Genomic DNA, 15,240 nt, shown 5'->3' on the forward strand with positions numbered 1-15,240 from the left:
TTATTGTCTACCTCTTGGAGTCAACATATGCAGCAGCTCTTTGATCTGTATGTTTACCGCACTTTGCATTTCCCCCATCCTTCCTGCAGTTGTTCTTTTACCATTCATGGGACTCAATCATAACATTAGTTTGTGTGATTGGAGGAGATACTGTTACCTGTTCCCACACAAGCTGCCTTTTCAAACATGAATGGAACTATGTTAACATATGTATCAATTTCCTCTATGATCATCAGCTACCCCTGTGGATACTTAGATTGAGATTTCATTCCATTGCCTCAAAAATTTGATTGCACCACATTGACAATAAATGCTAATAACATTTATTACAAAAAAGGTGACTGATGGTGCCTTTCCTGAAATTAAATCAAATTATTTAATAAAAATATTTGGCCAGCACTTAGACTTCCTTTCCTTTTGAGCACAACTCAAAAAGGCATGCAAACCAATATAGCACTAATATTTTAAAAGAAGAATTGCATGCCTCTGCTTCTACAAATAATATCAATGGCATTCTTTGTTGTGATATGTACGGTCATTTGTTTATGGAATCAGGTGAAAGGGATTGCACCATTGAAAGTACATTGAGAGGTTTAAGCCTTTAGCCTCAACTGTGCATCTACAGGAACTTGCCAAGTTGAAGGGCATTGAGGTTGGTGCTGTTTAGCTTTGTTATTCACCAGATCAAGCTTGGCTAATTGTTGCAACTGTGAAGCTCTTGATTTAGGGTTCAAAACTATGGCGCTCACTTATGAACAGAAGAGTGATGACTTGACTGGGGTACTATTGGCTGGTGAATATAACCATGTTTTTGTTCCTTTTACACCTCTTGCTTTTTTAATTTTTGTGGAATGATTCATTTGAGAACTAGAAGTGTTAATGGGCTGCGTTAAATAAAATAATAGCTCAGACTTTCTGCATTTTTGGAGTGGAATGAATGGTGATTTTTTTAATTGAACAATTCAACATGAAGCTGGAGGAAATCATCTAAATTCTGAAGACCTTCAAAAACCAAAGACCTCCAAAATATCTGACCAATTCTATCTTGCATTAGTATAACGAAGGCTCACCATAAGGAAAACGGAAATTGGGAGGGTAAAAGACACCAATGCAAAGTACATTAAATTGATGATTCCAGGAATAAATAATAATCTGCCTGAGACCTATTATTCTTGCTACTAAAAATATAAATGTAAAGGTTTTCAACTCTTTACTAGGATCTACTGTGAGCACTGAATTAATGTGGTTCACAAACCAAATTATGAACAATGCTTGACATATCTTGCATTGCCATTACTACATTCAATTCCCCATATGCCATCAAAAACAGCCATTTTTTATTTAGGATGATCCAATACTAATGCTTCTAGGGAAAAATGATCATCTCATATAAAGCTTTAAAGTTGGCAGTGTTTAGCTCATTTCCACAATAAGATGTAGATCAGCAAGCTCCGATCTACCAGGGCAGTTCGTTGTTTGCTTCACATCTCTGATCCCACTGCCATTGCAGGTTATTACTGCAACTCCACTACGAGATACGGCAGGAATAGATTGCGTCAAACATCAGCCCCTAACAAGTTGCTAGACAAATAGTTGTACTTACTGTTAGATTTATTTTCTGTAGCAAAAACACATCTTTCCATACCAGTCTGAGGAAAGCAGCTCTCTGTTGCTTGTTTATTTAATTTATCTTGTTTGCATTTAACAATACCTCTTTTAATGCCCTAGCAAGACTATTATTCTATTATTTTATCCATACCATATTATTTTGCTTACATTTCTCTATCATGCACATTGCTGCCTGCTCTGTTTTACTGTAACCCCCTTGCTTGCCCCTTTAACTTCCCTATTCTCAGAAAAGAATTCACCCCTAATTGGGGATCTCCCCAGGTAAGCGGACCCAACCATACCACCTTGGAATATCCACATACACATTCCAAAACAATGATGATGACTCTTCAGTGAAGGCTGAATTTTCACCACCATACCGCTGTCATAAATAAGTACTGCTTCTCACCCAAAAGCATAATACCTGACATAACTTATCCTATTTCCCTGTCTCTTTAGTAGTTGTGCCACTAGTACTAGCATCAGGATGTGCCTCATTAAAAACTGTTGGGTATTTGATATTTTCAATGGCAGATAACCTTGACTGCTGCATGACTGCTGCATGAGCTGTCCTGAGCTCCTGTGCTTTAAACTCGGGCATAGGATAACTGATTAGCTTTCCCCAGCAGCACAGTACGACAGGAGAGGTTAGACAACGTTTTAAAAGGTGATATGACAGGAGAGGTCAGACAACACTTAAAAGGTGTTATATTTTAAGAAGGAACTCAAGTCTTCTCAGAGGACAAAACTTTTGTTGTAAAACTTTGAAAATAGACAGTAATCGTATGAGTAGATGCCTCACTTTTAGGTATCTGAAAATATAATCTATGTTTCTGTACAATTCTTAAATCTTTAGCGACAATCGCCATGCATATTTTACTCACTCCTGGGGCTTCTACTCCCCCCCTACATTTTGATGATTTCTTTCTTGCAGAGCATCCATAGTGTCCCAATATAGATGTAGAGTGCTGGTCACTTTGGGAATAGTCCCCCATGCCACAAAAATATATACTTACCTCACCTTACCTGTACTTACCTGGGATGGGTCCCCCATCCATGGATGTCCCCCAGGGGTGGGCGAGGGTGGTAGGAGGTGTCCCTGGGGGCTGGGAAGGGCACCTCTGGACTCCTTCCATGGTCAGAGACCATGGAAGTGAGCCCACAGCTCCCTTAACGCCTTCCCTGACCCAGGCGTTAAAAAACAGCACACATCAGGCTGTGCGCCATTTTTTAAGGCCCGCCCTCTCCTGTGCGTCAAAATGACACAGCAGTATAAATAAGGCGCACAGGCCTTAAAGTAATTTTTTGGGCTGGAACGCCTACCTTGCATGTCATTAACGCAAGGCAGTTTCCCGCATCCAAAAAATGACTCACACGGAGGAATGTTTACGTCCGTGGGCTCGGGCGTCAAAGTTTAAATATGGGGCAAGGTTTGCGCTGAATGTGTGTCAAACATTTTGACGCATATTAGGCGCAATCAGAGTATAAATATGCCCCTGAGTCTCTAGTTGGCAGATGTATACACCCTGTTCAAGTAGGGGCAACAATCCTAGTCAGAGTGAATCAGATACACACCCTAAATTAACCTGTGCTCACTCCCTTGGCACAGGGCAGTCAAGCTCAACTTAAGAGGCACTCTGTATTTGTGCAACACTTAAAGTACAGTTACACAGTGAAAACAACACAAAAAGATTCAACACCAATGCAGAAGAATAGGGATTATCTGTTTTAAATAAGTCCAACATGACAAAAATCGAATTACAATTGCATATGTTATCAATTTTTAAGTGTAGCATTGAAAATCACATCGCTCAAGATATTGGGTGCTCCCTTTAAGGGAGTTACAGGAAGGTCTCCGTAGTGGAGTACTGGACAAGCACTCACAATTATAGTTCTGATGAGGTCTCCTGACCTGAATGATTTACAGGTGATCTCAGCTTCCCTAGCCCTCTGGATCAGAAAGTCAATGCGGGGCAGAAATAGCACAACAAGTAGCCCAAAGCTGCAGTGCCGGGCCTTGCTGAGTAAATGTTCACATGGAGGCTAAGCAGTCTGCACCACTCCCCCACTCACAGTACCTCGTAGGTGTCTGGAAGGGTGTGTGAAGATGCCCTCAGTTTCGTTGGCTAGGCACAGAGTTAACTGGTAACCGACAGAGCACTCACTGATGCTGACTTGTTAAATGCTGAAGGCTGGGAAGTACTCGCACAGGCTGGGCTGAGAACAAGGAAGTATTCACACACGGCTCCTGGTCTGAATGCACTGCTCCCATGATCACGATAGTTGTTGGGCACTGGATCATATTCACGAAGTTGCCAAATAATTTTATACTATTCTCCAAGTAACTTAATGGAAACAAAAATAGTTACAGTAAATCGAAACAGACCGAAAAAGAGTGAACTTGATCCCTATTGTAATAAAAAGGTCAAATCCGTGTAAAGAAGGACCCGACTAAGTTTGCCATAGCCTAGAGGCTTCACTTTTAATTGTGCTTCTCTTTTATTCACTGGGAAGTAGCCTCCTACAGATGAAAGCTACAGGTTGATCCATGCCTTTTTCATTTAGTTCTGAGAGCATGGCCACTATGCCATGCTCTGAAGCATCCATCTGAATAAGAAATTATTTGGAGAACTCTGGGGCCATAAGCACAGGAACCCTGCACATGGCTTCTTTCAGGGCATCAAAAGCTTTCTGGCACATCTCTGTCCAGATCACCTTATGTGGCAGCTTCTCGAAAGTCTGCTCTGTAAAGGGGGCAGCAATGGTGCCATACCCCTTGATAAGTCTCCTGTAGTATCCAGTGGAGCCTAGGAAGGCTCTCACTTTGGTCTGAGTCTTGGGGGTTTCAAAACCCAGAATGGTGTCAATGTTTGGTTGCAAGGACTGCACCTTGCCACCACCTCCTTGGTGTCTGAAGTAGACCACAGAACTCTGTCCTATCTGGCACATACTGGCCTAAGTAGTCAGACCTGCCCTTTGAAGAGCCTTAAGCACTTCTCTCAGGTGGCACCGGTTGTCCTCCCAGCTAGAGCTGGAGACTGCAATGTCGTCTAGTTAGGTGACACCGAAGTTCTCTAGTCCAGGTAGGACCTAATTTTCCAACCTCTGAAAAGTAGCTGGGGCATTCTTCAACCCAAAGGGCATGTCCTAGAACTGGAAGTGCTCTTCTGGTATTGAGAATGGAGACCTTTCTTTGACCCCATCAGTCAAGGAAATCTGCCAGTACCCAGAGGTTAGGTCAAACACACTGAGGAACTTGGCAGCATCTAGCTAGTCTATGAGATCATCAGCTCTGGGGATGGGGTGTACGCCAGTCCTGGTGACTGCACTGAGCCCCCGGTAGTCCACACAGAACCAAGCTTCAGGTGTGACACCTGGCAGGGCAGGACCAACACCACTGGGCAAGACCAAGGGCTGTTAGAGGGCTCAATAACCCTGTGCCAACACTTTGGTGATGTCCTCCATAGTGATAACCCTCCCCTTGTCAGACAACCTGTAAATTTTATTATTTACAGGTGGACTGTCCCCAGTGTCAATATTATGGGTGTACCCTGTAGTGAGCCCTGAGGAAAGGAAGAATAAAGAGGCAAACTGTCCCAACAACTAGCAGGAATCTCTGTGCTGTTCTAGGGTTAGTGCAGAGTAGAAGCCAACACGTTCCAGTGACCCATCCTACTCCTTGGAAGACAGGACATTGGGGAGAGGTTCAATCTTCTCTTCCACCCCATTATCAGTCACCAAGAGCATGGTAACTTCAACCTCTCAAAGTGGTGCTTGAGGCGGTTGACATGTACAACCCTCAAGGGGCTCCTAGGAGATTTGGGGTCCACCAGGTAGGTTAGATTGCTCTTCGTTCCTTTACTTCATAGGGCCCAGACCAACAGTCTTGTAGAGCACGGAGCTCCACTGGCTCCATGACCCACACTTTTTGGCCATGCTGAAAATCCACCAAAGTGGCATTTCGGTCATACCAGTGTTTCATGTCCTCCTGGCTGGCTTCTAGGTTTTCTTGGGTGAGCTTCCTGAAGTATGCTGTCTGGTTGCTGAGAGCCAGCGTGTAGCTGACAACATCCTGGGGGGCTCTATTGAGGGTTTGCTCCCATCTTTCCTTCACCAGAGTGAGAGGCCCTCTCACAGGGTGCCCATACAGATGTTCAAAGGGGCTGTAGCCAACCCCTTTCTGTGCTACCTCCCTATAGACAAACAATAGGCATAGCAGGAGGATGTCCCATTTATGCCTCATGGTTCGGGTGGTTCCATAATCATGCCTTTTAGAGTATGGGTGAACCTCCCAACTAACCCATTGGTTTGGGGGTGATAAGGAGTGCTGATCTTACAGGTCACTCCAAACTCATTCCACATGGTCTTCATCTAGTAGGACATAAAGTTGGTGCCCCGGTCAGATACCACCAACTTTTGGCTACACACGTGGTAAAAATTTCCACATCAGTGTCCTGGCCACCACGGGTGCAGTCATTGTCCTCAGAGGCGTAGCCTCATGGCACCGGATGACGTGGTCCACCAAGAACAGAATTAATCTGTTGCTAATGGCTGTTTTGGGATCCAGAGGCCCAACAATGTCAATGCCAACCCCCTCAAAAGGGGTGCTAATGACCAGTAAGGGTTGCAGGGGGGCCTTGCACGTCTCCCCCCTGACTTGTCACTCACTCAGCAGGTTTGACAGGACCCCAGTATACAGCTGAGGCCTACCTTATTTGAGGCCAATTAAAGTAAGTAACAAGCCTCTCAAAGCTCTTGTCCTGCTCCAAATGACCTGCCAGTGGCTCATCATGAGCCAGACCATGTAGGAAGGCTCTGTAGCACTGGGGGATCACTAACACATGTGTTGAACCAGGCTCAGGATTCTTAGGCTCTCTATACAGGAGATCATTCTCCCAGTAAATCATCTGCTTGCCAGAGGTATCACCAGCTGCCTGGGCCTCAGCCTGCTGCCAAAGACCCACAAGACTAGGGCACTCTCTCTACACTTTGCAGAACTCTTCCCTGGTGGGACCCTCTTCCTGCTGCCAGTTGGACAGTTCAGGCAGGTTGCCCAGTTTAACTATGTCTTATATTAGTACTGGGGCTTCCCCCTTAGATTCAGCTTCCTTCCGGAGCAGGAGAATCTCAGGAGCAGGATTCCCGGGCCCTTTGCCCTTTCTCTTTTGTAGAGGACCCTGGGCCATTGTTACAGGCTCCAGGTCCTCCTGATCACCTTTCCGAGCTGCCATGGACTGTGTGGTCAGACACATCCACTCAGGAAAGTCCATCATCTCCAAGTGTGACCTAAGCTCGACTTCTTTGTAGATGGTGTGCTCCAGGTCGTTGCTCAACAGACAATCCACAGGCATGGACAGACTCACAGCTTCCTTCAGCAGACCTGAGGCTCCCCTCCACTTAGAGGGAGCCATTGCCTCTGGTTAGTGGCTCTCACTGTTGCCAACAGCAACAACTTGGTGGAACATGTTAGGGACTACCTGCTCTAAAGACACCAGATGACACCTGATGATTATCATGCTGGTTCCTGTGTCTCTCAGAGCCTCTGCCCTCTGCCCATTGATGGACACTTACTGACTGTACTTTCTTATTTTGTCAGGCATGTGGATTCTCTGTACCTTCTCTCTAACACCCAGGGATATTAAGGTAAACTGTACACTCTCCCCAGCACTATCTCGGGACATCTCCTTCCCAAGGTCTACACTGGCTAGCCCCGGTGTATGCTCCCTAGTGGGGGGCTGTGTCCGCTTGGCACACTTAGCATCTCCCTTGTAGTGCCCTTCACGCTGGCACTCATTGCACTTGACAGGAGCCTTCCCTGTAGACTTGTTCTCAGGAAACCACTTCTTCTTTTTCTCAAGGGAGGGTAGACCCTGTCCCACAGAACCAGTTTGGGGCCCTTTAGAGAAACCCTTACTCTTTTCATCCCCCTTCTTCCTCTGGTGAGGACCCTGCCCACCTTTGGTGTTATCCCCCTGGTACCTTCTTATGGACCCGGGTATTAACCCATCAGTCCACCTCCTTAGCAAGCTCCGTGGGGTCAGTGGGCTTACTATTAACAAGGTATTGGCACAGATCTGGAAAGCAAAGACTGAACAGGTGCTCTGTTGCAAACAACTTGTACAACCCCTGGTAATCTTTTACATCACTGCCCTTCACTGAACCATCCAGTGCCTTGCAAATAGAATCCACATGATCCACCCTGGTCTATTTGGACATCTTCTGATTATCCCTGAATTTCTGTCTATATTTCTCTGGGGTCTTTCTGATTAGGGCCTTCTTCATGGGGAGATACCTCATCCTGTCACTCTCTTCTAGGGCCAGTGGAGTGTACCTCATCTCACTAGGGAAATGTCTCCACAAGCTAGCACCCCAATCTGCCTCAGGAACCTTGTATATTAGCAGAGCAATTTCATACGCCTTAAACTATCTGTCTATGCCGTCTCCCTCCACAAAACACCAGACCATTGGGTATGTGGAACCTCCTGTCAGAAAACATAGAAACTTTGCTGCAACCACTACTGCTGAACTCTACCAGTGTAGCCTTGATGTCCAACTCTCTCAAGATCAGTTCCTGAGCCAAAATATTTTATTTTCTTTCATGGCCAATTTCTTATCCTTCAATGCCTGTTCCTTTACTCCGAGGCCTTGTCCTTCTCCACTCTGAGCTTAGTCAGCTCCAATTTTATTTTCCTCTCCTCCCTACTGTCCTCCAGCTCCTCTGTGGTCAGGCTTTTAGAGGACACACTGCTTCATGCCCTGTGGGAACTATCTCTCCTTGCATGGTTGTTGTCCCCTGTCCCACAGGCAGTCCTACATTATCCACTGAATACTGCTCCAGATTCTTATCATCCTTTATCTCAACATCGTCCATCTCAGGGGTCTCATGTGTTATACCCCTTGATTCCAAACAGGCCCTCAGCACCTTTCGCAGGTCCACCGTCTTGGTGAAGCCTTTAGTAGAAATACCTAACTCCTTGCAAAGATCTTTGAGTTGTTGCACTATGTACTTCTTCAATTTGGACATCTCCAACTCTGGTTTTGCAGGTGTGGATGCAGTTATGGGGCCTCCAATCAGAGACATTATTTAGAATAAAAAACAAAAATGCAAATCAGGGAGGATCAAAAAATAAAAATGCCATATGAAGAGAATAGGAAAACAATAATGCCACAAGACTATTGATTCAACTTGGCCTCAGTGTGGATAATAATGTACACCAAATTACTGTAAGGCATTGCACAGACACCAGTCCTATCCTACGGCTGCAAACAGTGTTAAAAACTGGATCTCTAGTTGGCAGAGGTTTGCACCCTGCCCAAGTAGGGACCACAATCCTAGTCAAGGTAAGTCAGATACACACCCTAAATTAACCTGTGCTCACCCCCTGGGAGCTTGGCAGAGAGCAGTCAGGCCTAACTTAAGAGACTATGGCCCTCATTACAACATTGGCGGTACACCGGTAAGCGGCCGCGGAATTCCGTCATGGTCATTATGACCCACAGGTCGGAATCCGCCAAAATATAGGCACCCACACAAGTCTGCCACACCAAAGGTCAGTGATAAACTGGCATAAACAAAACCTCCACCGTCACGCCAACAGGAACACACCCACACTATCACGACCCACAAATCCACATGGTGGTCTTTCAACCAAAGTATTCCATTGGCGGTACACACCGCCGCGCTCAAAATACACACACAGTTACAAAACACATCCACATTGGACAATTCGAAATACACACACCTGATACACATACACACACCACTCCCACACACCCAATACAATATAAAACACACAGCCACATCACCCACAAAGCCCTACGACGACAACTGCGACTGAAGGCCACAGAAAGACACCACCATCTACAAACGAGCATCCACAGGCACTCAACACCATCACCCACATAACATCCATGCACCTCACACAACACACCACTAAATATCACCCCACACATCACAACACACACCAACCCACACCACCCCATGGCACGGCGAAGACACCCCAGGTTTTCTGAGGAGGAGCTCAGGGTCATGGTGGAGGAAATCATCCAGGTAGAGCCACAGCTATTCGGATCACAGGTGCAGCACACCTCCATAGCTAGGAAGATGGAGCTATGGCGAAGAATCGTGGACAGGGTCAACGCAGTGGGACAGCACCCAAGAAATAGAGATGACATCAGGAAGAGGTGGAGCGACCTACGGGGGAGGGTGCGTTCCGTGGTCTCAAGACACCACATTGTGGTACAGAGGACAGACCACAATTAACAACATGGGAGGAGCAGGTCTTGACTATTCTGCATCCTGAGGGCCTCGCAGGAGTAGCTGGAGGAATGGACTCTGGTAAGTCAAATCTTTACTACTATATCCCCCACCCTACCTGCATGCCATCACATACCACCAGCCTCGCCCTCACCCCCATCACTCCTACTCCTCACAAATGTCCCAATATCACAAACCACCCATCCCAACACCAAGCCCTGCATACAAAAACAAAGCATGGACACCCATCTCCAAAGCATGGCCACTGCACATACCCATACACCCCCCCCCAAACCATCATCACACAAGGTCCTGTCTCGTAGGCTCTCATTATCCTAATGAAACTACTGGATTTTGGGTAGCAGGGTCGTTCTCAGTGTGGGGGACTAAGTCTGACCCACGGAGAAGGACCCTGGTCGCCCTCTATCCGGTTTTGCTCCGGCCAACAAGCAGTGCCTCATCTCTCCCAAAGGGAAGGGATGATTGGGCAGCCGAGTGCATGACATCTTAGAGCTTCTCAGGGAAGTGGTGGTCACTCATATCTCAACCAGTTGTCTCATACCAAGTGTGGTCTCATATACAAATGACAGAGGCAGTTTAAGTTTTACAGATTGATTTTATAAAATAACTGCATTTTAGATAACAAGGCATGAGCCGCAATAACCAGAACCATACAACACAGTATGATTGAAATAGTAACGAGGAGAGTGAAACATAGAAATAACGCTATCATAGTGTTACCAGATTACGTTCTCTCTTTTAAGTTCTATTTTGAGCACAGCATGTTAAGCTCTAAGCTTGCCTTTCAGATTCCCCCGGGAGGACATCAACCCTCATACCTGAGCAAAGGCCTATGATCTGGATCAGCATCTGCAACAGGTCAGTCAGCGTCTAGTTGTGGTTCCCTGGTCGGAATCTCCCTCTTACGTGTACTAGGACTAGGAAGTGTTTTTATAATCAACACGCCGGTGTTCTAAGAAACGTCCCTACGTAAGAATATGTACTTCCTACCATGTCTATCGGCAATGTACCAGACTGTATCCTTGACTGAAGCACAGAGCGAGCAAGAATGTATTGTTTGAGAACTCCGGTGCTGAAGCAAGCTAAACAGTCTGATAGAAGAAAAGAAAACAAGACTGTGAAACTAGTTATTGAAAAATAACAGTTTGAGGCTGAATAAAATGCATCTATAATAAAGTGCACCGAGGCCTTATGCTTTAAGCAAATGCGCAAAGGCTATATTAAAAATGGCTACACCACAGTCCCACACAGGAATGCAAGCACTGGGGTACACGGTCACCCACCCATTGCACACCATGACACACACAGATGCAATAATCATGCTTTTACACCCCTGCGGGACCCCTACCCAACGTCACTGGGCAGGAGGGTCCAGACATGTCCACACCACCCACAGAAGAGGCCCACAGTGATGACAGCAGCTCTGTCCAACTGGATCTAGACGACCAGCCTGGCCCATATGGGACCTCAGGACAGTCGGTTCCTCTGACACAGTCACAGGCCAACACAGAGCTTCCCCCATCTGGAAACACCAGCACAGCACCCACCCAGCGGGCCCATACCTCTGTCTCCAGGGCACATCAATCAGCAGTGTGTCCACCACTACAGGGAACCCAGGCTAACCCACCACCCCAACAACAACAGGGACCTGGGGCAGTGGCAGTGGGCACACCGTTCAGGGGACAGAGGCCCAGGGAAACAGGGGAACTGGGAGGGCTGCTGTGCGACAGGGGGAGGACAGGCCCAGGGAACTCACTCTCCACGAGGCCCTCTCCAACATCATGGGAGCCTTACACCCTTCCCAGGAGACAATGGCAACGGTACTGGCCAAGTTTCAGGAGACCCAGCGGCTGCAGGAAGAACAGTATTTGGGCTTCAGGGAGGAACTCAAATCCTTCAATTCCACCCTGGGCCCCATCGTAGGGGTGCTGAAGGAACTCCTCAACACCAGGAGGGACACTGTGGCACAACAAGGGGCCCCTGACACTAGCCTGGACGATGCACTGCCCACCACCTCTGCCGGCGCTAGTGGACAGGAGGCACTGCCACAAGACCACCACACCAGCACCCCACCACCTGCAGAGGGAGAACCACCCCGCAAACGGTCCCTGAGATCCAGGACAAAGACAGAGAACGATGCCAAGACCCCGCCAAGAAATAAGACCACCCTGATTGTCATCCATTTGTCCCACCTTGTCACCCTGTCCATCCTCAAACTGCCCCAGCTCCACTTCCTATGCCCCTTTGGACAATGCACCTGTGAGACTAATAGCTTGGACTCTGCCATGGACATTCCTCCACCATCACCCCCACCATTTTACAACCCCCTCCAATATTGAGCACTTAAATAAACACCCTTAAAGCACAAAACAATCTGGAGTCTGTCTGTGATTTTGAATTAGTGTATTAGGAATTACAGTGACAAAATGCTCTTTCAAATGTAATGTCAACATACCTATGTCACACAGCTCTAGTCCATGAGGAAACAAAGCAGATGTCACACAGTGGGACCCACATCTGTAAAATCGTAAGGGAAAGTGACAACTCAGTGACTATACACTGGGTGAAAAGGACAGACAGTAGAAAGGTAGTAGTTTTAAAGTACATGTAGCAGGCAGGTTTGTCTTCTTACCTGTGACTAACTGGAAGTATTGCAGGATTGCCGAGTTCCTGTTGTCGATGTCCTCTTCTTCTGCTTCCTCGTCTTCACTGTCCATAGGCTCCACAGCTGCCACCACACCTCCATCTGGACCATCCTCCTGCAGAAAAGGCACCTGTTATCGCAAAGCCATGTTGTGAAGCATACAGCAGACCACGATGATCTGGCACACCTTTTTTGGTGAATAGAATAGGGAACCACCTGTCATATGGAGGCACCAGAACCTGGCCTTCAAGAGGCTGAAGGTCCGCTCTATAATCCTCCTAGTTCACCCATGGGCCTCATTGTAGCATTCCTCTGCCCTTGTCCTGGGATTCCTCACTGGGGTCAGTAGCCATGACAGGTTGGGGTAACCAGAGTCACCTGCAAATGGCAAGGGACAACTGTGAGACACACACTAACTCTTAGGGATATCCCCAGACCCAGACAACTATTCCCACTGATTTTATTCCAGCTGCTCACCTAATAGCCACACCCAGTGCCTCTGTAGTTGCCCCATCACATAAGGGATGCTGCTATTCCACCTTTCACTGTAGGCAAATCCTCCACCTGAGGGAAAACGATGTAGCTCCGCCTGTGTTTCAGCAGGGCAGACAACACTCTGGACAACACGTTGGATAACATAGCCTGGGACATCCCTGATGCTATGCCCACTGTTGTTTGAAATGACCCACTTGCAAGGAAATAGAGTACTGACAGCACCTGCACTTGAGAGGGGATTCCTGTGGGATGGCGGATAGCTGACATCAGGTCTGGCTCCAACTGGGCACACAGTTCCTGGATTGTGGCACGATCAAGCCTGCAGGTGATGATCACATGTCTTTCCTCCATTGTCGACAGGTCCACCAGCGGTCTATACACCGGAGGATGCCGCCATCTCTTCACATGCCCCAGCGGACGGTGCCTGTGGAGGAGAACAGCGAGCATAGAGTCAACCAACTCTGAGGTAAAGTGGGACAATGGGATATGAGGTAACTGCCCTGGCGTTGTACACCGTCGCGGTAGGCAGTCGAAGACCGCGGTGCAATTCTGCATTGGTTAACATTGAACCCTATGGGTCCCAGGAGCCAATGGCGATGTACGCCGGCGGTGACGGTACACACCGCCGCGGACGTGACTGCCATTTTCTCACTGTTCAATCACTCGATACCTGATCTTCGACAGGAGAGGCCCTACATTGCAAGTGCTGCTGTGACCTCAATCTGGAAGAGACAATGGATTGTGCGTCTGGGGGAAAAGGCCCCTGCCTTCAGCATGGAGGAGTTGGAGAAACTAGTGGATGGGGTCCCCCCCCCGAGTACACGCTACTCTACGGTCCTCCAGACAAACAGGTAAGTACACCGTTACCATGCTGTATGGGCAATGCCTGTGTGGAGTTTGGTGGATGAAAGATAGGGGGGGAATGAGACGTGCATGAAACAACGGTGAGTGCATGTGCCACATGGCAAGGGTAGGGATGCAGGTCAATGACTGTGACGGTGCAGTTGGTAATTACTTCTCTTTTTCCCCTGTACAATTCCTGTAGGTCAGCGTCCACCAGAAGAAGGATATTTGGCGGGCCATCGCCAAGGAAGTCCGGACCCTGGGGTCTACCACGGACGGAGCACACACTGCCGGAAAAGATGGGAGGACATTCGCCGCTGGAGCAAGAAGACGGCGGAGGCCCAGCTGGGGATGGCCTCCCAAAGTGGGAGGGGTGCCCGTTGCACCATGACCCCCTGATGTTCAGGATCCTGGCGGTGGCGTACTCGGAGTTGGATGGGCACTTGAGGGCATCACAGCAGCAACAAGGGGGTGAGTACACTCTCATTCTGCTGATTCAGCTTGCATTGTAGGTGTCTGGGTGGGGGAGGTGGGCTGTGGGTTCCCCTAGGCCAGGGCGAGTTTGCTAGTTAAGTCCCCTTTTTCAGGCAGTCCCTGTGGCATCCCACCCCCCTGGGTACAGTGCCAACTACACCTAGTCAGGCTCCTGAGACATCCATGTGTACAGAAATCAGCCATAGCCTTGTAAGCCATGTCCCGGGGATTGAATAGTGGACCCCAAGTGCGCGGCGTAGTGCAGGGGGCTTCTGTGTCTGTTGTGTCCGCCAACGGTAGTGGTATTGCATGCACGCAACATGTCTTTCTTCTGTCGTCCCCCCCCCTTTTTGTGGTCTCTCTGTACTTGTGTGCATTAGCATTGTCAGGCAGAGGAGCACTGGCACCGGAGCAGGAGGGAGCTGCATCCCACATGGCATTGGAGGGCAAGACTACGGACTCCGAATTCACCAGTGGGACGGAGGGCAGGCGGTGCTCCACGCCGGGGACAGGAGCTGACACCAGTGATACGGACTCCTCCTCTGATGGGAGCTCCCTTCTGGTGGCGGCCCCATCCATGGCCCCCGCATCTACAGGTACAGCCGCCACCCCCCCTTCCATCACCGCCCTCCCAGCAGCCCCTCAGCCCCACTGCCCCTGTCACCCCTGCTGCCCTCAGTGAGGAGGCCATTGACCTCCTCAGGTCCCTCACTGTTGGGCAGTCTACCATTTTGAATGCCATCCAGGGTGTAGAGAGGCAGTTGCAACAAACCAATGCATTCCTGGAGGGCATGCATTCTGGTCAGGCAGCCCTTCAGCGAGCTTTTCAGACTCAGGCCTCAGCACTGATGACAGCCATTGTCCCTGTCTCTAGCCTCACCCTCTGACTTCCTCCACC

At 48.3% G+C, this 15,240-nt stretch overlaps 1 protein-coding gene across 1 annotated transcript; it reads right to left on the minus strand.

The window, feature by feature from the left end:
* Positions 1–4,227: 4,227 nt before the first annotated feature.
* On the minus strand, positions 4,228–4,557 carry LOC138303836 (uncharacterized). Its single transcript, XM_069243345.1, has one exon. The coding sequence runs from the start codon at positions 4,555–4,557 to the stop codon at positions 4,228–4,230; it is 330 nt and encodes a 109-aa protein (XP_069099446.1).
* Between the last annotated feature and the right edge of the window lie 10,683 nt (positions 4,558–15,240).

This window comes from Pleurodeles waltl, chromosome 1_1 (genome assembly GCF_031143425.1).
Source record: "Pleurodeles waltl isolate 20211129_DDA chromosome 1_1, aPleWal1.hap1.20221129, whole genome shotgun sequence".
NCBI classification, from domain to species: Eukaryota; Metazoa; Chordata; class Amphibia; order Caudata; family Salamandridae; genus Pleurodeles; species Pleurodeles waltl.